Raw genomic sequence first — 21818 nt, forward strand, 5'->3', positions numbered from 1 at the left:
TGTGTTTTTGAGTGTTTAAAGTTTATTGGAACATTGAAATATTTGAAGTCATGTTAATTATTTAATTATGTTTAATTCTATTTACAGTTTTTAATGTTTTATGTTTTATTTGCTGTGAGGAATTCTCAAATCAGGACTTTTATGTCAAGACCAGTATGAGTCTAAAACAGTCACAGGGCCAAGATAGTTCCATTGAAAAGAAACAAACAAACAAAAACGTAGTCTTATATTCAGAGTTCAGACCAATAGGGTCATTGTTTAACAAAAAGCATAGCATTATCAAAAATATGCCAAAATGTCCAGTGAGTTTTAGATATGTTGGAGGTGAAATTATACTGTCAATGGTGTCTATTTAACCAAATAATTATTGTTGACTACACCGTGTGGGACTGGGTGACTGATAGCATATGCGCAATGCTATTTGTCACTGTCATCACACATGTACATAACAATATAGTTGAATGTTTGTTCATGATTGTATCCCAGTGAATTATGATTCTAATGTTATTATATGTATTTTCTGGTGTACATGTAACTGAGGTTTTCAGTTACAACGAGAAATAGGATGGAATGTAGTGGCAAAAATGCATATAAACACTATGGTATTGATTCATTGAATGTAGCCTACTAGTAGATGATACTTAACTTTGATTGATTGATTGAAGAATTTATTAACAGTTTGCAGAATTACAGTACATTTCAAGCACAAACTCAATACAAAGGCTGTTAACTGTGAGTGGACGACCCAATTAAGCATTACACTTGTTTCCAACAGGGTCCACCATGTTCAAATCATCAAAACATTTAGAGACGTACAAATAGACACTTCTATAGACAGAACAGGAATTCATCAAAAAAGAATTCATCAAAAAGGAGGTAAAAAGGGAAAAGAAAAATAAACAGTGAGGGGAAAAAAAGGGGGGGGGCGGGGGGGGGGATTCACGTTCAGCTCCGTTAAATTGTTTGTTTTCCTTGGAGGAGCTGCGTTGGGTCCCCAAGTCGGCTCCGTGGCCGTACCTTGAGTTGGCTGTGTGGCCGTGACCATCTCTTGTGTTGTCCTTGCGTTGGGTCCCCAAGTTGGCTCAGTGGCCATACCTTGAGTTGGCTGTGTGGCCGCGACCGTCTCTTGTGTTGTCATTGCGTTCGTGTTTGAGGGATTCCGATTTTACAGGGGCCAGTTTCGAATTGCAGCCGTCCGTAGGTGCCCTTTGAGAGCGGTTTTGAAAGAGTCAAGGGATTCGCATGTCTTAATGACAGTTGGTAGGGCGTTCCACATTTTAGTGGCATAGGAGCGAAAAGAATTTAGTCCCTTGTTTGTGCCGAATCTGGGTTGTACATGGTTCGTTGCACTCCCTCTGGTGTTGTGGGTGTGGACTTCGTTAACATTAAGGAAGTATCTAGACAGGTACATGGGTATCTTGGTGGTGTATCGAATCTTGTGGACCAGACCCATTGCAAGATGCTGTACTCTGTCGTCGACCCTAAGCCATTCCAGCCTGTCGAAGTGGGCAGGGGTGAGGTGGGTTCGGGGGGCTAGATCAAGTAGGAGCCTGACCAGTTTGTTTTGGGAAGTCTGGAGCCTGGTTTTAAGGGCCTTTGAGGTGCTGTGGTACCAGGAGGTGCATGCATAGTCAAAGAAACCCTGTACAAGGGCTCCTGTTAAGGTCTTCAAGGTGTTTTTGTTGACCAGTGAGGAGATCCTGTAGAGGAATCTTGTTCTATGGTTGACTTTTTTGATTACGTTGGTGGCCATTTTATCACCGGAAAGATTAGCCTCCAGGATGGAACCTAGGTAGGTAATTTCATCTTTACGTGTGATAACATTGTCACCCACTCTAACCAAGAAGCCATTTGCCTTGCTGAGATTACTAATAGAGCCAAAGAGAATGGATTCAGTTTTTCCCAGGTGTAAAGATAGTTTGTTATCAGCGAGCCAGGTGCAGATTTTACCGAGTTCAGAGCTGAGGGCATTTTCAACCTGCAGTTTGTCCCTGTCCGAGACCAGCAGTGCTGAGTCATCTGCGAACAGGAACAAGTTGCAGTCACAGGCTGAAGTCATGTCGTTTACATATATTAGGAACAGTAGAGGCCCTAGTATGCTTCCTTGTGGAACGCCACAGCTCACTGGGAGGGGGGGGGACAGTGTTCCGTTCACTTCCACCATCTGTTCTCTCCCCTCCAGGTAGGATTGCATCCAGCTCACTGATGTGCTATCGAAACCAATTGCTTTTAGCTTGTTAACCAGTATGGAGTGGTTCACGGTGTCAAAAGCCTTTTGGAGGTCCAGCATGACCATGCCGCAGTATTTGCCAGCGTCCACCTCTTGTTTGATGTGGTCGCTCAAATAGAGGAGGCATGTGTCAGTGGAGTGGGATGTTCTGAAGCCAGATTGGAACTCGTACAATAATTTATTAGTGGCAAGATACTTTTCAACCTGTTCATAGACTATTTTTTCCATCACTTTCGAGATGGAACTAAGAATAGAAATAGGGCGGTAGTTGCCGGGGTCTAATTTACTCCCTTTCTTGTGCAAGGGGGTTACTTTGGCCAGTTTGAAATCTTGGGGGACCTGTCCCTGTTTGATGGAGAGGTTTACTATGTGGGTGATGATTGGAGCTATAGAGATGGCTGAGTCTCTGAGAAATTTGGAGGGAATGTTGTCATGTCCTGTGGCCTTGTGGGGTTGGAGGGCACTCAGTTTCTTAATTACCTCATCAGTTGTTACCATAACTAGTTTAAAATCGTCTTTACAAACACCTAGGTTTTTGTAGAAGGTTGTAATGTGCTCTACACCAAAGAGCCCAGAGTGGGAGGGCAGTTTGTTAACCAGAGTTGTTGATATGTTTGTAAAGAAGATATTCAAGTAGTTGGCCACATCAAGGTTGTCAGTGATGAGAGTGTTGTCAGATTTGATGTTTATGTTCGAAAATCTGGTTTTTAGTTTCTGACCATAGCTTAGTTGATTGTTTAGTAGCTTCCAGAGCTCATGAGGATTGTTTTTGTTTTCCTCAGCTTTATCATTAATGAAGTTACTTTTAGCTGATTTGGTCATGGCAGTTACACTGTTTCGTAGTTTGATTCGTTGTGTATTTAGGTTGTTCAAACGAGCTTGGCGAACACTGTCGAAGCGCTTGGCTAGCTTTGACTTGCATTTTAGAACTTCAGAGCATTTTTTGTCTCTGGCTTTCATTGCAGCCAGTATGTCCGAATTCATCCATGGTTCCGAGCGGGTTTTGCCCCTGGTGGTTCTCAAAGGAGCCATGTTGTTCAGTACTGATGTAAATTTGGTTTTGAAGCCAAGCCAAGCTTCTTCGACATGTGTGCTTTTAAGCTCATCGGACCAATCCAGACTCTCCAATACTTGGTTAAGGACCTCACTAGAGTAGGTTTTGAGGTCCCTTGATATGACTGTTTTGTGGCAGCCGGTCTTAAGTTTTTGTATTTTGCGGGTACAGAATATCATAAAATGATCACTAAGCCCACATACAATAACCCCTTTCTTGGAGATTCTGGATTTGTCCGAGGACAGAATGAGATCAATGACAGTTTGAGTAGAATCACACACTCTAGTGGGTTGGGTAATTAGCTGACTGACACTATGTAGATCACAGAACTTACTGAATGACTTAAACACAGGTGCTTCCTTTCGTTGCATGTCTGTATTGTAGTCGCCAATCAGGATTTTCTCTACACATTCCTCCTCAGCTAAGCACCCCTCAAGTATATCATAGAACCCATGTTGGTCAGGCGGTCTGTAGACGGTGCCCACTAATACTGATTTAGCTTTTTTGAAAATTAATTCAACCCACACAGTTTCAATTTCATCATGCTGTAAGTCAGTACGAGTAACATATTCAGTGTCTTTGTGAATATACATACACACGCCACCACCATGCCTGTTTCTGTCGTTTCTGATCAAAGAATAGTTCTCTATTTCAACTTCTGGGTCTTTGGTTGACTCATCAAGTTTGGACACTCTAATTACCACCTGTTCTTCACTGACCAACTCATTAGAGACTGCTGACTCATGTAAACCTATTTCAAACTGTGTGAGTTAACTATAGAATAGAGTCCATTTAAGGCAGGACCATCTCTTGTTACTCCTGAAACTCTGTACACTGCTGAAAGTATAAAATATGTGTGGGACATGTGTGTGGGGGGTGCTGGGGGAAGCTCTGGAGGGAGACACTAGTCTCTCTCTGGTGTGATGACATATACAATAAAATAATGGAGTTCGAATCCTGATGGTTGAGTCCTGCTTCTTCCTGATGATGTTTACTTACTAATAGTAATATCAAAAGCTGCCATTACATAACTCGCGATCTAAATCATCCCGTCTAATTATGATGGCGCTCCGCGGTCCAGTCGCGATAGATGTATTCTTACCTCCCGTTGTTGTCGATCGACTCTAGAGTGGTGTGGCTATTGTTAGCTGCTACACAGACATTCACAACAATTTCCGGTGCGCCGGTAAAAGTGGTCCGGGCGCTATAAATGATGGGCACATTTTATTAATGGATTAAATAGGCCCTCAAGGTGTTAAGTACTCGTTGCTTACTAGTTACACAACAAAGTACAAATATTTTTGAAATATTCAAATACTCCACTAAAGTAAAACCATACCTCAAAATTGTACTTGAGTGCAATACTTGAGAAAATGTACTACACCACTGCCATTGGGCAACTATCATGTGTGCAGTGAAATAAATTGCGACGGCACAGCTAAGACTGGATTAGACAGCATTGGGGATGGTCTCACCATGGCCCACTCTTTGGCCCTCATCCTCATGCGACTGTGATTGCGGTCCTCGGCGTACAGCGCGCCCATCAGGGAACCGATCGAGGTGCCGCCGATGAGGTCAACGGGGATGCCCGCTTCGCAGAGCGCGCGCAGCACGCCCACCTGGGAACAGCCCCTGGGGGAGGAGAAGAGAAGAGCGAGAGCAAAACGGAAGACAGTAAGAGAGCGTGACGCGATGCACAGAAAAAAGGGGAAACCGGCTTTAGTGCAGACTGTTATTTTGCAGTCAGCACCACATGCACCTAGACATTCACAACCCAGACACAGCCATATACTCCAGACACTAGCAGGATCATTAAGGTCAGAGGAGTGTGAATTGTGACAACGACTCGATATCCATTATCATGTCAGCGGAGGCCCGTGGTGTCATTTGCAAAAATCATTAGTGGAGCCATCTTGACATTAGTGACGAGGAGATTCCTGTAGCGTGGAATTGGAAGTACATTCCGAATGGGATGCAAATGTCAGAAGTCGAATTATAAAAAAAACTGAGGGTGCGAATCTGCGATACACTCGAGTTGTGCGTTTCATTATAATTCTTAATTCGTTTGAAAAAGGAGATTTGTATTGCACCACGTTCGGATTCCCACATTTCCATCTGTTGCTGCTATCGCTTTAGATGTTGTTCATTCTACTCTTTGCCTCTTGCATGAAAAAACTATAAAACAAAAAAAGAAATGAAATGTCAACACAATAGTATTTGCATGAAAGAAATGAGACAAGCACTAAAACAAACAAAAAACAATCGACCAACCTTGACGCACCTTGAATACAAAAACAAAGACAAGACAGACAAAGGAGAAGAGGTGAAACTAAATGAGAAAAGGAATTCAGAACTCGTAGGAAAGGAAACCAAGTCTACGACACATTGTTTGGATGCTGTAAAATAAACAACTCTTTCCTCCTCATTTATTTTGAATACAGTTCAAGCAGCGTTGATTTCGTCGACTAAAACTACCTTTTTTCACTGACGAAAACTAAATGGAAACTAAATAAAAACTAAGCCATGATGACTAAAACTATAAATATATTGACAATTTCGTCAACAAATAAAAACTAGACTAAAATGTTAGGAAGTGACTAGTGGACAAGAGATCCAGTATAAAGGGCCTTTCAAACGTGAAGCGATATAACACGCCTATAGTTCGTTTTCAATGAGACCTGTGTTTTTGCGCGGAGCACTGGGGAGCAGTCGCGGTGCGACAACGCAAGCGTATTTACGTGAACGCGGTCCCGTGAATTTGTTGCGCACATGCTCGTTTCGTGCACACGCCCGCGACTCTACCAGACCTGGATTCTGTTTAGCTTTTTTTTTTACGCTTGCGTTGTTGCGCCCCTCTTGAGCAGACCTGGAGCAGACCTGTCGTTGATCCAGGCAACAACGCCTGCGTTCCTTGCTTCGCGAGTCACTCCCCATCTCTCTCCCCCTTTCCTGTCGGAGTACTGTTCCCTATCAATAAAGGCATAAAAAGCCCCAAAACAAATCTCAAAAAAAAAAAAAAAAAGAAGAAGCAAGGAAGCAGTGACGAGACTATTGTTACTAATTAAAATGTATGGTACATTTTCTTTCAATTGCTAGCAAGGGGTGTAGTGTGGGTTTGTTTTATTTGTTTTTTTTTTACATGGAAACGACTATGGTGATTATTCAATCAAAATAAGTGTGATTTATCTCAAATAATTATGATTTAGGTGATTATGTAACAGTTGTGACAGGCCTAGATAGGGTGTTTTGTTACCTCGCTCCTCCTCCTCCAAGGATGAGGGCAATAGTGTTGCCGGTGAGGACCCTGGCCAGGCGGGAGAAGTCTGAGTGGCGGTCGGCCGGCTTCAGGAACACACGTTGGTACATCTCTCTCTGAGAGAGGAGAGAGAAGAGACAGAAGAGGAGAGAGGAGGAGAACATTGAATGATTGTGTGTGTGTGTGTGTGTGTGTGTATGTGTGTGTGTGTGTGTGTGTGTGTGTGTGTGTGTGTGTGTGTGTGTGTGTGTGTGTGTGTGTGTGTGTGTGTGTGTGTGTGGGGGTCCCCAGCAAAACGATAGGAGCTAAATTAATTTTATGGGACATTTGTACACTCTGAGTGTAACTCTCAAGAGTTAAATTAACATTGATTTTACGAAAAAAAATTGGGGTCCCAGAAATCCCATTAAATAGGGGTCTGTCCGTGACCTCATGCATGTCAAAGTGGGGGTCCTTCAAATGAAAATAATGCTAGAGCATAGACAAATCTTCTCTCATGGAGTTCGTCCAAGGACTATTAAAAGAGGACGGGAAGCGAAGACTCCATGTTGCTCCCTGGAAGGAATGAAACATGCGCAGTTGAGACCAAGGAAGCTGAACGCGGAAGTGTTGGCTGCATATAGCCCATTGCGCATGTTTCTCTCCTTCCAGGGAGCAACATGGAGTCCACCGTAAGGTCTTCGCTTCCCGTCCTCTTTCAATAGTCCTTGGGTTCGTCCTACCTTTTCAAAATGGGGGACCACGGGGCTAATAAGTGTCAATCAGTGTCACGAAAAATGTCCGTCGACTACCTTTTTCCACTGAAGAAAACTAAATGGAAACTAAATGAAAACTATGCCATGGTGACTAAAACTAAGACTAAATATACTGACAATTTCGTCAACAAATAAAAACTAGACTAAAATGTTAGGAAGGGACTAGTGGACAAGAGATTCACTACAAGTCATTTTACAATTGGTTGCATGCTGAAAATATCCGATCTACAAGCTGCGACGTGTTGTGAGCTTGTAGATCGGATATTTTCAGCAAGTGTAAAAAAAAAACAGTCATTACGACGGCATAAACGCCCACCAAAACACATTTTAGTCGACTAAATCAACTGTAGATTTAGTCGACTAAAATCTTATGATATTTAGTCGACTAAAACTAGACTAAAACTAAAACATTCCAGGTGACTATAATGTGACTAAAACTAAGTGAAAACTATTCAAGAGACTAGGACTAAAACTAAAATCAAAATGTGCTGCCAAAAACAACACTGGTGTCAATTTGGGGGGAGGGGGTCCTTAACCCGTTTTGGGCGGGAACCCCATTATGTTATGCTTTAGCTATTGAAAAATAGCAGATCTACAAGCTCATAGCGCGCCACCGAGTGGCGCGCTACGAGCTTGTAGGTCTGCTATTTTTGAAAAATCGAAGAACGACTGACATAGAAACATAGCTTTTTCAGAAAACTGTCAGGATGTAGAAGACATTTTTAGAATCTGATCTCAGGTCAAAATGGGTTAACATGAAAAGTGTTTGAGAACCACCAACCACTGCCCAAACTGGTACGTTACGTACCAGTTTGGGCAGACTCGTCTTGGAGAAGACCACAACAACAACGTAACATACCAGTTTGGGCAGACTCCTCTTGGAGAAGACCGTAACGTACCAGTTTGGGCAGACTCCTCTTGGAGAAGACCACAACAACAACGTAACGTACCAGTTTGGGCAGACTCCTCTTGGAGAAGACCGTAACGTACCAGTTTGGGCAGACTCCTCTTGGAGAAGACCACAACAACAACGTAACGTACCAGTTTGGGCAGACTCCTCTTGGAGAAGACCGTAACGTACCAGTTTGGGCAGACTCCTCTTGGAGAAGACCACAACAACAACGTAACGTACCAGTTTGGGCAGACTCCTCTTGGAGAAGACCCGGCGAGGGCAGGACAAGTGCAGGTGTCTGGAGATCCAGCTGCGCATGTTGAGCCAGTCCACGGTGCCTCTGGGCGGCGGGCCGTCCTCCCGGTGCAGCAACACCAGCTGCTTCTGGGCGCGCACGGCACTGCTCTCCAACATGCGCTCCAGCTGCCCATGGAGGTAGACATACATAACAAACAAGTAAGACGCGCGAACGCAGGAAGCGAACGCAGCTCGTAAATTGCAACAACAATTAGAATAAATTACGTTTTCTACTGTGTGTGTGTGTGTGTATGTTTTTTCTTTTGTGTGTGATACAGCTGCGCCCTCTGGTGGCGGGTGGGTGGTGTCACAGCGTGACACACACACAGACAGACAGACAGACAGACAGTTTTGCCTAGCTTCCATAGTAAGCTGCTCACTGCTTTCGCAAAAACATCGCATGGATGCACCTGGGACGTGTCCTCCACAGTGATGTATCCCAAGGTCATCGGGGGTTTCGGGTCTCTCGAACATCATACCCCTCACTCAGGCGACCCAGCCGGGGTTGATCAAGTCCCGACTTACGTCCCAGTAGCTACCCTCGATCAGTCCCACTAGGGAAAAACCAGGGCCACACGCTTTTATATCCCCCCATTGTATTACTGGTTTGTTCCCCCCAAATAAAGGGTAATACTCATTTGCTGGTTATAGATATGGTTGTCAATAGTACGGAAGTGTTGCAACTCTCCAAATCGACAATTCAACATTACATTTTAAGTATGTGATTCGGTTCAAAGGTTTTACACTGTTGAAAAGCAAAGGAATTAGATTAACGTGTTTGCAGGCGAGGAAACTCAAACTAACGTGTCCCTCGGTTATGTGCAAGCCATATCTGCCACAGTTTATTTATTTAAATAATTGACAGGGTACAGTAATTAGACAGGACAGGGGGAGAGAGATGGGGTGAAGACATGCGGCAAAGGCCGGACGGGCTCGGGACTCGAACCCGTGACACATCGTCACGTCGTCAGCCGCGGGCGGCCCAGCTAGACCACCATTTTCATCAGAGCGATATAGCTACCAGGTTTCTCATTAGTGGTGCAATACGAACCGCGAGCAGTCGACAAGGAAGGTCAGACCTCTCCACCTGGTCACGCTCCACTGCACTTCTCCTTGTAGTCAATAGGGCGCGCACTAAAATGGTTTAGTGTCTGTGGGGGGCGGGCAAGGTCCGGGGCTAGGCCAGGGCACGTGGCAAAGGAGGATAAAATCAGCAGAGCTATGACTCATTCTGCGACTGGGGAAATATTGATCAATTCTTCAATTTTTGTCCTCGCATTCCTGATGAAAGTGAACCATTTTCTTCTCCTTAATCCTTCAGGTTTTTTTTTGTGTTTTTTTTTGTTGCCCCAAGCAAAAGCAATTACACACTCATTGAATCGGCTTATATACCTCCCCTCTTCCCTCCCAGCCTCCTCCTCAGATTTTTCAACAGCCACTACAACCATTAAACCACTCTGGGCGGGAACCCCTTTTGGTGTTTTAAGCATTATGTTATAGTTTAGCTATTGAAAAATAGCAGATCTACAAGCTCGTAGTGCGGCACCGAGTGCCGCGCTACAAGCTCGTAGGTCTGCTATTTTTTTTTTATCGTGAAAATGTGGCCCAAATGTTGCTTCTGGGGGGAAGGGGGGGGGTCCCTGGAACAACATATTTTAAGATGGGTCGGCAGCCAATTACATATATTTGCTGGGGGTCCTTGACATGAAAATGTTTGAGAACGACCGACATAGAAACATAGGGTTTTCAAGAAAACTGTCAGGATTTAGAAGGCATTTGTAGAATGGTCCTCGGGTGTAAATGGATTAAGCTGAGCAAACACATCAACCGGCTCTGCCAAACTCTGGCCAGCGTGGTGAGCAGCGCTGGCTCCACACAGACACAGTGGTTCATCGCTTAATAGTCCGTGTGTGACAATTCATGTGGTGTCTGCTCTGCCCCTGGACAGGAAATATAAATTACAAGCAAGAGATAAATATGAAAATGTGGAGGAGGCAAACATTCTCCTCAAACAAACTCTTCAGAAGACAAACTGAAAGGGCGACTAAAAGGGCGGCTGTGGCTCAGGAGGTAGAGCAGGTCATCCAATGATCCGTGGGTCGGCGGTTCGAATCCTCGAAGTGTCCTTGGGCAAGACACTGAACCCCAAATTGCTCCCGATGTGCTGGTTGGTACCTTGCATGGCTTCCGCCGCAATCGGTCTATGAATGTGTGTGTGAATGGGTGAATGTAATGCACAATCTATATAAAGTGGATAAAGGCGCTATATAAATGCACCATTTACCATTTACCCACTGACTAGAACAAGGCGTAAGGCTCTTAGACTTTCATCAAGAATATAATAAGACAAACAATCTTTAAAAACAATATCCAATCAATTCCAGCTTGTGGTTTGCAAATTGTGTGGCCCTTAGAGAGAAACACTCACAATGCATTTCAGTTCAATGTTATCATAGTCTGTATAGAACAGAATCGCTACGATACAACCCATACCGAGAGAAGATTACCTCCGTCTGTCTATTTTGGCAGATATATCCTTATTCCGAAAATTCCAACGTTGCATTTCAAGGGCAAGCACTGGCCTCGCAGGCTCATACAGTACTATGGCCACCATAAACCATGATTCATATCTATCTGTACCAGGCCGAGGGCAAGGAGGGAGAGGATATTGCATTTGTTTTGTCCGGGGTTTTTCTTGTTAGTCGTTTGTCTGTCCAGGGATAATTATGGAAACCACTGGATCGATCAGCACCAATTGCCTTGTGCACGCAGCCAGTAGGCCAAGGTTTCTTGACATTTTGTATATATATATTTTTTTGTTTTTAATATTTAACTTCAAAGTCAAAAGGTCCCTGTCCATGGCTTAACTCGTAAACCACAAGCCTGAAGGCAAGGTCTCTTTCTATGTATGCTAAGCTCAATAGATTTTTTTTTTGTGTTAATTTAGTTTTTCGCGAACGTGCAGCGAACGTCTCTCGGGTTATCAACGGTCAAGGATACATACGATCGCAGTGAAGATGAACATCCAGCGACTACTTAAAAGGTGAGCAAACACTAAAAATCACACCTGTGTTGTGAAGTGAGCGGTGCAACTGTAGTGTATTGGGGTCCCCGGGGGACATCCGAACCCCCAGGAACATGGTCAGGTGGCCGGCCCGGTTCCGGTGAGCCTTCCCGTGTCCGAAGCGGTCGAGAAATGAGTTATCGTGTTGCAGCTTTCCGTGCTGGGAGGGAGGGACGGACGGAGGGACAGACAGACAGACAGACAGACAGACAGACAGACAGACAGACAGACAGACAGACAGACAGACAGACAGACAGACAGACAGACAGAGTTGCGTAATGGAGCGGAGGCTCCGCTCCAAAAAAGACTGGCAGTGGCTAAACGCAGCAAGTCATAAATCTGGCAGTCAATGAGCTAGTGGTCTCGGTCATACATGTAGCGTAGCTTCACAGTTCAATGCGACCACCTGCTCCCCGTCCTGTGGTAATTGGAAAACACACAATTACATCAGTAGGCTATAAATCGATTGTGTTATGTCACTCTGCAGGGCCACGCAATGCAGATGTTTAACAATAACGTAGCTCTTGAGTTGAGAGTGTAGAAGACTTTTTTTTTTAAATTTCGACATCGTCAGGCCTAAATGGGTTAACCCATTTGGGCGGGAACCCCTTTTGGTGTTAGCATTATGTTATGCTTTAGCTATTGAAAAATAGCAGATCTACAAGCTCATAGCACGCCACCGAGTGGCGCGCTACGAGCATGTAGGTCTGACATAGACTGACATAGAAACATAGCTTTTTCAGAAAACTGTCAGGATGTAGAAGACATTTTGTAGAATCGTCCTCAGGTCTAAATGGAGTTAAGATGACATTTCCAACACCCACCTCCCCCACGGCCGGGTCCTGCTCCCCCAGTCCCACGATGACGATGCAGTCCGCCTGGCGGATGCAGCGCTGCGTCCAAGGGGTCAGCGTGGAGTCCGTCTGGTAGAGGACGATGCGATGGATGTCCTCCTGTTGGCCGAGCCAGCTGGACAGACGGTACTCGTGCACACTGGGGGGGGGACACAGGGTCGCAGCGTTAACACATTTAGGCCTGACGTCGAAATTAAAAAAAAAGTCCTCTGAAAGTATATGTATTCAAAGTTTTGTGGCGCATTTTCACGATTTTTCAAAAATAGCAGACCTACAAGCTCATGAGCTCGTAGATCTGCTATTTTTCAATAGCTAGAGTATAACATAATTCTTAGTTAAAACACCAAAAGGGGTTCCCGCCCAAAATGGGTTAAGCTTGACGGCATTGGGTCCGCTTTGTAGTGACGCAAGTACAGAAACTGGAGCTCAATTTGATGAGTGGCCGATTGACAAAGACAAAAAAAGACGGGGACAAAAAAAAAGGGAGGGAGGGCGAGAGAGAGAGAGAGACTAGATTTGACAGAGAAAGATAAGGAAGAGGATAAGAGATAAGGAGGAGAGATAAAGAGACGAAGTGGCTGGAAAAACATAAACCGATCAAGGTCGAGAGTCAAAGTATAAAACACAGCGAGATAGATGAAAGATAAAAGACCAAGACGACGGCGGAGATATGGGCGACTGTGGCTCAGGAGGTAGAGCAGGTCGTCCAATGATCCATGGGTCGGCGGTTCGAATCCCGGCTCCTCCTGTCTACTTGTCGAAGTGTCCTTGGGCAAGACACTGAACCCCAAATTGCTCCCGATGTGCTGGTTGGTACCTTGCATGGCTTCCGCCGCAATCGGTGTATGAATGTGTGTGTGAATGGGTGAATGTAATGCACAATCTATGTAAAGCGCCTTGGATAAAGGCGCTATATAAATGCACCATTTACCATTTAGATATGAGGGAGAGAAAGCCAGAGTGAAACCACCACCGAAACAGATGAAGAGAGGCTAGCGCCATTATAAAAACAGATGAAGAGAGAGGCTAGCGCCATCAAAAAAACAGATGAAGAGAGAGGCTAGCGCCATTATAAAAACAGATGAAGAGAGGCTAGCGCCATTATAAAAACAGATGAAGAGAGAGGCTAGCGCCATTATAAAAACAGATGAAGAGAGGCTAGCGCCATTATAAAAACAGATGAAGAGAGAGGCTAGCGCCATTATAAAAACAGATGAAGAGAGAGGCTAGCGCCATTATAAAAACAGATGAAGAGAGAGGCTAGCGCCATTATAAAAACAGATGAAGAGAGGCTAGCGCCATTATAAAAACAGATGAAGAGAGGCTAGCGCCATTATAAAAACAGATGAAGAGAGGCTAGCGCCATTATAAAAACAGATGAAGAGAGGCTAGCGCCATTATAAAAACAGATGAAGAGAGAGGCTAGCGCCATTATAAAAACAGATGAAGATAGAGGCTAGAGCCATTATAAAAACAGATGAAGAGAGAGGCTAGCGCCATTATAAAAACAGATGAAGATAGAGGCTAGAGCCATTATAAAAACCGATGAAGAGAGGCTTGCGCCATTATAAAAACAGATGAAGAGAGGCTAGCGCCATTATAAAAACAGATGAAGATAGAGGCTAGCGCCATTATAAAAACCGATGGAGAGGCTTGCGCCATTATAAAAACAGATGAAGAGAGAGGCTAGCGCCATTATAAAAACAGATGAAGAGAGGCTAGCGCCATTATAAAAACAGATGAAGAGAGGCTAGCGCCATTATAAAAACAGATGAAGAGAGAGGCTAGCGCCATTATAAAAACCGATGAAGAGAGGCTAGCGCCATTATAAAAAAAGAAGAGAGAGGCTAGCGCCATTATAAAAACAAGACACGTCAACAGAAGCAAAAGCCAGCAGAAAATATGAGCCTTTTAGGCCATTTGAAGTTCGACACTCAAGTTTTATTTTTGGGGCAAAGCTGACGACAAATGAATGTTAACACTACCGAATGTCTTGCCTTGAACGGTAGTTACCACCAGTGCACCTCATACATACCTGTCAAGAGCAGCTGCGCCAAGACGCTGTTTGATGGAACCACTGGTCAGTAAAAGAGTCGGACCTGTACATGTTGACCAAAGAAGCCATTTTGGTTACAAAACCCACCGCCTTTACATGATAGGTCTATATGTGCTCCAGTCTTTTCTTAAAATTGGTTTCATGACATTTAATTTTTCACCCACCACAACCTGAACTTTGAACATTCAAGTGGATTTTCTGTGGTCTGGGGCTTTCTCTGTGTGTTCTGATGCCTTTTGAGCTGCAATTAAAAACAGGCCTCAACATCAGAGTCCACAGGAAAATCAGAGCGCTTGTTTGAGCCAGAAAAACCCCAGACCACAGAAAATCTACGGTCTACTAGTTCAGGTTTTTAGGGTGCAAATTGAGCTCAGAAAACATAATGAATAAGAAATATTACAAAAATGTTTTTTTAAAGTCACGATCCCTTTAAGCAGGGAAAACGGAGGTAAACCAAACAGTTGCACAAAATTCCTGCTAAACTAATGTACACCAACATTGACCTTTGACCTTTGACTCAGAATGCTGAACACACAATCTCGTCTTAGTAGTGAAGTAAGGCCCCATTTACACTGGCAGCCAAATCCAGCCTGAATCATATCTGAGCCACATCCAGATTGGAATCCGATTTGTCATGTGACATGTTGGACTAATTTAAACCAATCGGATTTCAATCTCGATGTGGCACAGATCTGATTCAGGCTAGATTTGTCTGCCAGTGTAAATAAGGCCTAAGTGAACCCCTACAGTTTAATTCAAAACAGACCCATAAATAAAAGGTGGTACAGCAATGATAGACAAAATGTCTCACTGTATCCGTGACCTTGACATTGGGTGCAGAATGCTGAAAGGGCAACATTTTGTACGCTATCTTGGTACTGAAACGCTATGAAGTGTCATTCAAATCACACTCCAAATGACGGCGGTATAGTGATGACTAGAACATTGTAACAAGAGGGACAGAGAAGACGAAACAATATTGTTTCAATCAGATTATCTGTGATAATCATGACCCTGTTCATAGCCCGAAAACTGCTTCTTCTGAACCCCCGCGTGAACGAACGTATGCGCTACTGAAATGGCGAAGGAAATAGGACTACATGTTGTCTCAGTAAGACAGCCCCTCCCCCTGTCCACAAGGAGGAGCAGTGCACCAACGCATTATGGGAATTGTAGTCCCAGGAAGGAAGTGAGCCCAGTGTCTGTGACATCATGGACACTGCTAAAATCTAAAATATCTAAAACCACATATCACACACATAAAGACCCCCCAGGAAAGTGTTCTAAATCTCCTAAACGTCATTAACATATATATATTTTTTGCATTTGCAAAAAAGGGTGAAGTGTCCCTTTAAGGTTTAATGACTACTGTTTAATTCACATTAGCGAGAACGGAAGAGAGCAGGGAATGGTGCGTGCGTGCGTGCGTGACACTGTCCGCAGTCAAGGTGACGGAGCCACTCTGTCATGAAGAATCTCAGCTGCTACCATGTCTGGCCGCCTCTGGCGTGAGACGGTGATTGATTATGCTCTCTGAGCCGAGAGGTTCAGTTCCGTTCAGGTCAAACGGAGACAGGGTGCTGATACTATAGTGTGTGGGTGCATCATGTTGGTTCACTGTTGGAAAGGGTAACAGGTACGCTCGCCCCTTTTCCATCTCACCCCACTACTCTACCTAGCTGTAAATAACAAACACAATTCATGTTTGTGATTATTTAAAAAGGTATTATCATATTAATTTATCATTGTTAAGTTCACTCTGTATATCCACGGGCATAATAGCATGATGATGCCATTACAAAACATGGGCTACATGGAAGAAATGTGATTAATAAAACGAAATTAACTGCTAGAAGGTCCTACATTAACTTAATTAAGCAGTCACCGTCTCTGTGACATGTTGTTCCTTCTACATTTTACAGAGTATAGAGATCGACTACTATGCAATCAAATAAATCTGTATACAAGATAATTTCAGATTTCAGAGAGGGAGGGAAATACTAAATTAACTGTTAACTACATTAAAAAGAATGGCGGGGTGAGTTGGTATAAGGGTCGAGCAGTCTCGTATTCTTGGAACGGATCTGCTACACTAAAACTGAAGGTAATACCGGTACGTTTAATCTGTAACAGCTGTGTTTAGCCCACTATTTAAACCATTCAGGACGGGGAACCCCTTTGTGTTTTAAGGATTATGTTATACTTTTATTACTTAGAGCAAATGTTTCTAATTCAAATCTTTGCTTCTGGGGGGGGTCGCTGGAACAACATATTTCCAGATGGGGGTCGGAGGCCAATTTAATTACATAACATTTTTGGGAGTCCTTGACATGAAATGGCTTGAGAACCACTGACGTAGAAACAAAATGGGTTAATGTCAAAATGGTTGCCGCGATAAAGTCACATGCAGTGACTTGCTATCCATTAGCCATTAGCTATACATATTGCACAGGGAAGACACACCGTTACGTTAAAAGACACTAACCCTAACCCTTTGCTTAAAGGCTCATTCATAGTCTGAATTTTCGGTGGTGAGGTGACCACCACAGCTCCGGTGGTGAGGTGACCACCGGAGCTGAAATAACGTTGAGTGGTGGTTAGTAACAGAGAGAAGGGCTGGAGCGGTGGCGGTGGGTTTGCTCTTCACCGCGGCTCGTGACGTCATGTTGTAGTTCGGTGGTCACCTAACCACCGAAAATCCAGACTATGTATGAGCCTTTACTCTTGACATGGAACGCACACACATTGGGAGGAGAATGGCCAGAGGGTATATTATAGTCTCAGCTCAGTCTCTCTCAAAGTTGACGGGAAACAGGTCGTAAAAAGTGAAATTAAATCTGAGCAGGGAGCACCTGCAGGGCAAACGGTAAACACAAGGACACTGAATCTAGGCCGCAACTCTCTGTGACAGACAAGGAGCCTGTGTGTGTGCGTGCGTGCGTGCGTGCGTGCGTGCGTGCGTGCGTGCGTGCATATTTGGAAGCCACGGTATAATGTCCATAAATCAGTTGTGAGAGACCTGCAGGACTGCCCAAGCTGAGAGCTAAGGCATTCTGTTCAGAGTCTGCGGTCGCCATACTGTATATACTGTATATATGGAGGAGGCCAGGCTTCCTGTACCCGTCATCTGTATCCTGAAACACATGTTGAGTTTTCCGCAAGTTTGCGCATCCACTATCGTTTGTGTTCAAGAATTTCATTCGCTAAATGTAAACTCAAATAAAGTGTGTGTGCACAGTGGTGTGCACAGACATTTAGAGGGGCAGGTGCTCAAGTGAAAAAAAGGGCACCTTGTGCAGCGCGTGGAACCGGCCGGTTGCCTTAATAGTGTGAGATTTATAGGTTTTGGGGCATAAATAATATATTAGAAGCTTTTTTTATCAAGCATTGATCAATGTCACCATGGTCCACATACTGTACAGTGTACACTGTACAAAAAATAAATAAATATATACCGGTATATATATTTTTCAAAATGGCACATTGCTATCCAGAGGGCAAAGAGCAGGTGCTCTAGCACCACCTAGTGTCTATCTGTGCACGCCACTGTGTGTGCGTGTGTGTGTCTTTTCTCGTACCGATGGCGATGAGCGCGTGCTGCAGCTCCAAGGTGAAGGCCATGATGGGCACCTCTTCAGACACAGGCAGCACCGTCACCGTGGACAGGTTGGAGGCTTGGTTCCCCGCATCCCACTTGCTGCCCGGGGTGTGAAGAGCCAGGCTGCGAGCTGAGAGACGTGAGGGCGTCGTACAGAAGATGTTATTAACCTATTTTGGGCGGGAACCCCTTTTTGTGTTTTAAGCATTATGTTATACTTTAGCTATTGAAAAATAGCAGATCTAAAAGCTCGTAGCGCGGCACTCAGTGCCACGCTATGAGCTTGTAGATCTGCTTGCAGGTCTGCTATTTTTGAAAAATTGTGAAAATGGGGCGCAAATCTTTATATATATAAAATCTTTGCTTCTGGGGGGGGCTGGAACAACATATTTTCAGATGGGGTCGGCGGCCAATTACATATAATCTTGGGGGTCCTTGACATGAAAATGTATGAGAACGACGAGTTTTTTCAAGAAAAATGTCAGGATTTAGAAGACATTTGTAGAATCATCATCAGGTCTAAATGGACTTAGACAGCAGGCTGTGATACCTGACAACCAAGTAAACCTAGGCATGTCTAAAAATCACATTCAGATTCTCTACCTCGTTGTTGTGACATGGTCGACTATTCAACGACTAGTAAATCCACTAGTTGACCTTGCTGGTACTAGTTGATAAGAAAAATAAAAAGGGGGGGGGGGGGGGGGGGGTTCTAGTTTTTGTAGGCCTCACGATCAGCTAGAATGCTAGATTATAGTCACCAATGTACACAGTTTTGAAATGTACAAATATTATTAAAAAAAATAAAAAACCTTTTTCAAGTTTTTTTCTTTTTTACATAATAGGTAGTTAAACAACTAGTCGACTAGTAAACTAGGCAACTAGGCAACTAGTAAAAATCACTAGAAGTGAAAGCCCTAGCGCGCGCGCGCACACACACACACACACACACACACACACACACACACACACACACACACACACACACACACACACACACACACACACACACACACACACACACACACACACACACACACACACACACACACACACACACACACACACACACACACACACACACACACACACACACCTGTCAGAGAGCCATTCGCCTGCTGGAGGATCTTCTGTCCCAGTAAATGAATCAACCTTGTGACAACCTGTTTTAGAAGAATTGAATGTCAGTCTTTATCGATGCAGTCCCTATTCTGAGCATTCCGTTGTAGGTGGAATATTGCTTAAAAAAATAAATTGCCCATGCGCTTAAATTATCTTTCACCGAACACCAGTGTTGCAGAGCGAACATACTGTAACAGATAATTAATTTCCCCACGACATCATCGTATACAATTAAAAAAGGCGTGATAAGGCATCATCGGCGCCGAGGTACATACGAAAATAGGCGTCAAAAAGGCAAACTCGGCGACAGGTGAGTCAAGTATAATTCTGGCCTACAGGTGGTGAAGCTTGGGAACGCATTGAGGGAGAGACCCTTGTTTTCAACGCCGTGTAGTTACAAGGAAAACCAGGCAACATTATGTTAAAAACTATAACCGTTAAATTAAATTAAAATTCAAGTTCTGATAGACCAGGCATTGCATATGCATACAGCCAGTGGTGTAAAGTAACTAAGTACTTTTACTTAAGTACAATTTTGAAGTATTTGTACTTTACTTGAGTATTTCCAATTTCCAGCACTTTTACTTCTACTCCACTACATCTCGGAGCCAAAATTTGTACTTTTACTTCACTCCAATTATTTGAAAACTCTCCTTACTAGTTACTTTGTAGTTTTTAATTTTGATTAGAAAACATACATTAACCACTTCAACCCTATACATTTCGGCCATTTGAAAATAGCCGATCTACAAGCTCACACTGCATCGCAACGAGACACATTGTGAGCTTGTAGATCGGCTATTTTCAATAGATTTTCTACACATTTTGAACTTGTGAAATGGGACATTCTGCAATATGTACACTTTTAGTACTTTAAGTACATTTTGATGCCGATACTTTTGTACCTTTACTCAAGTATATTTTCAATTCCGTACTTTTACTTGTAACTTGTAAGTACTTCTAAATTGCAGTATTGGTATTTTTACTTCAGTAAAACAATTACAGTACTTTTTCCCACCACAGCATACAGCCTACCTGAGGGAACTTCCTTTTGATGGAGCTGAGCGCCCCTTCTGGTAGCTTGGCCAGCTCAGAGTCCCGTACAGCATGGACCGTGGTGGCCCTGTTCTGATGGGTCAGGGCCTCCACCTGGACAGCACAACAACAACAACACACAGACATGTTCACACAAGGTTCAGGAGAGTGTCACTGTCACGGTCTTAACCCATTTAGGCCTCACGTCGAAAAAAAAAAAGTCTTCTAAATCCTGACAACCCCCATTACATATAACCCCCAATGAATTGATTGCATTGGGGTGTTGTGCTAATTCGCTTATTTCCATCGCTCAAAAATATTTTTTTTTGTATATATATATCCTCTCTTCATAATGTAAATAGTATCCCAAGCGGCACACTTTACTACTTATTTCGATGTAAATAAGCGAATTAGCACAAAAACCCAACCCCCATTGAGGGCTTATGGTAGGGAAATAGCGTAACAACTACAAATAAAAGGTAAGAAAGCCTTCTAGTATGGAATTCTCCTTTCAAAATAAATGTAGACGGTAAAGAAAAAGTTGAATTGGTATTGAAAATATATATATATATATCCATTTTCTATTCTTGGAGAACGACAGTATCTGCTGGCCCCGTTATATGAGATCTATATCTGACTCTAGCCCATATCTCCATCTAATCATCCAAGTGATGATGACGTCCACATATAGGGGAGCTAAATCTGTCTCACAGTGCACAGCCGACCTTATCCCCTTCTGGACGGGAAACCCCTTTTGGTGTTTCAACCCATTTAAGCCTGACGTCGAAATTTTAAAAAAAAATGTCTTCAAAATCCTGACAGTTTTCTGAAAAACCTTGTTTCTGTATCAGTGGTGCTCAATATTTCATGTCAAGGACCCCAAAAATTATATGTAATATGCCCCCGCCCCCCCCCATCTGAAAATATGTTGTTCCAGGGACCTCCCAGAAGCAAAGATTTGAGAAAATCGTATAAATCCCGGAATATATATTCATTCACGGCGAACATTTTTAACCCATATCTTTGCTACTGGGGGGGGGGGGGGGGGGGGGGGGGGCTGGAACAACATATTTTCAGATCGGGGTCAGTGGCCAATTACATATCATTTCTGGGGGGTCCTTGAGTAGTTTGAGAAGCCACTGACATAGAAACATAGGGTTTTTCAGAACACCGTCATTTAGATTTAGAAGACATTTTGTAGAATCTGGTCTCAGTCCTAAAGGAGTTATAAGCATCTTATTTCCGAACCGCCACAGACTCTGTAACTAAGGTTATAATACTTCCCAGGTAACAGTAACCATGGCATCCATCCATTCGCCCCAGTATTATTATTAGAAGCGTGGGCATCATATCCCAGAGACACTGATAATTGCAAAAGTGGGTGAAAGTGGTAAAACAATTAGTTTGGAGATAAATAAAAGGAGAGGGCATTTATCCACCAGGATGGAATAAAAACTGTGCACTATAGAACATTGTTTTATTAATTTATTTATGGGCCCAATTTGGAAGCAAGGTGTTATGAATACTTTTATGCGGTTCCTCTCTAAGGACAAAGTGTATGGCTGTTTTACCACAAGGCCACCGTCTCACCCACTTGTTTTTACT

The 21818-nt window shown here is 43.6% G+C and overlaps 1 protein-coding gene across 1 annotated transcript in view; it reads right to left on the minus strand.

Moving 5' to 3' along the window:
• Positions 1–21818, minus strand: part of LOC306940146 (patatin-like phospholipase domain-containing protein 7) — an 85219-nt gene that overhangs the window by 32925 nt on the left and 30476 nt on the right. The window contains exons 19-26 of the mRNA XM_079525148.1: positions 20214–20327; positions 19153–19219; positions 18037–18186; positions 14438–14501; positions 12373–12541; positions 8428–8610; positions 6538–6656; positions 4760–4916 (exon numbers count right to left, since the gene is read on the minus strand). Of these exons, the coding sequence (XP_079381274.1) occupies positions 4760–4916; positions 6538–6656; positions 8428–8610; positions 12373–12541; positions 14438–14501; positions 18037–18186; positions 19153–19219; positions 20214–20327 (1023 nt within the window). The remainder of the gene's footprint in view (positions 1–4759; positions 4917–6537; positions 6657–8427; positions 8611–12372; positions 12542–14437; positions 14502–18036; positions 18187–19152; positions 19220–20213; positions 20328–21818) is intronic.

This window comes from Electrona antarctica, assembly GCF_951216825.1.
Source record: "Electrona antarctica genome assembly, chromosome: 16".
Classification (NCBI taxonomy): domain Eukaryota; kingdom Metazoa; phylum Chordata; class Actinopteri; order Myctophiformes; family Myctophidae; genus Electrona; species Electrona antarctica.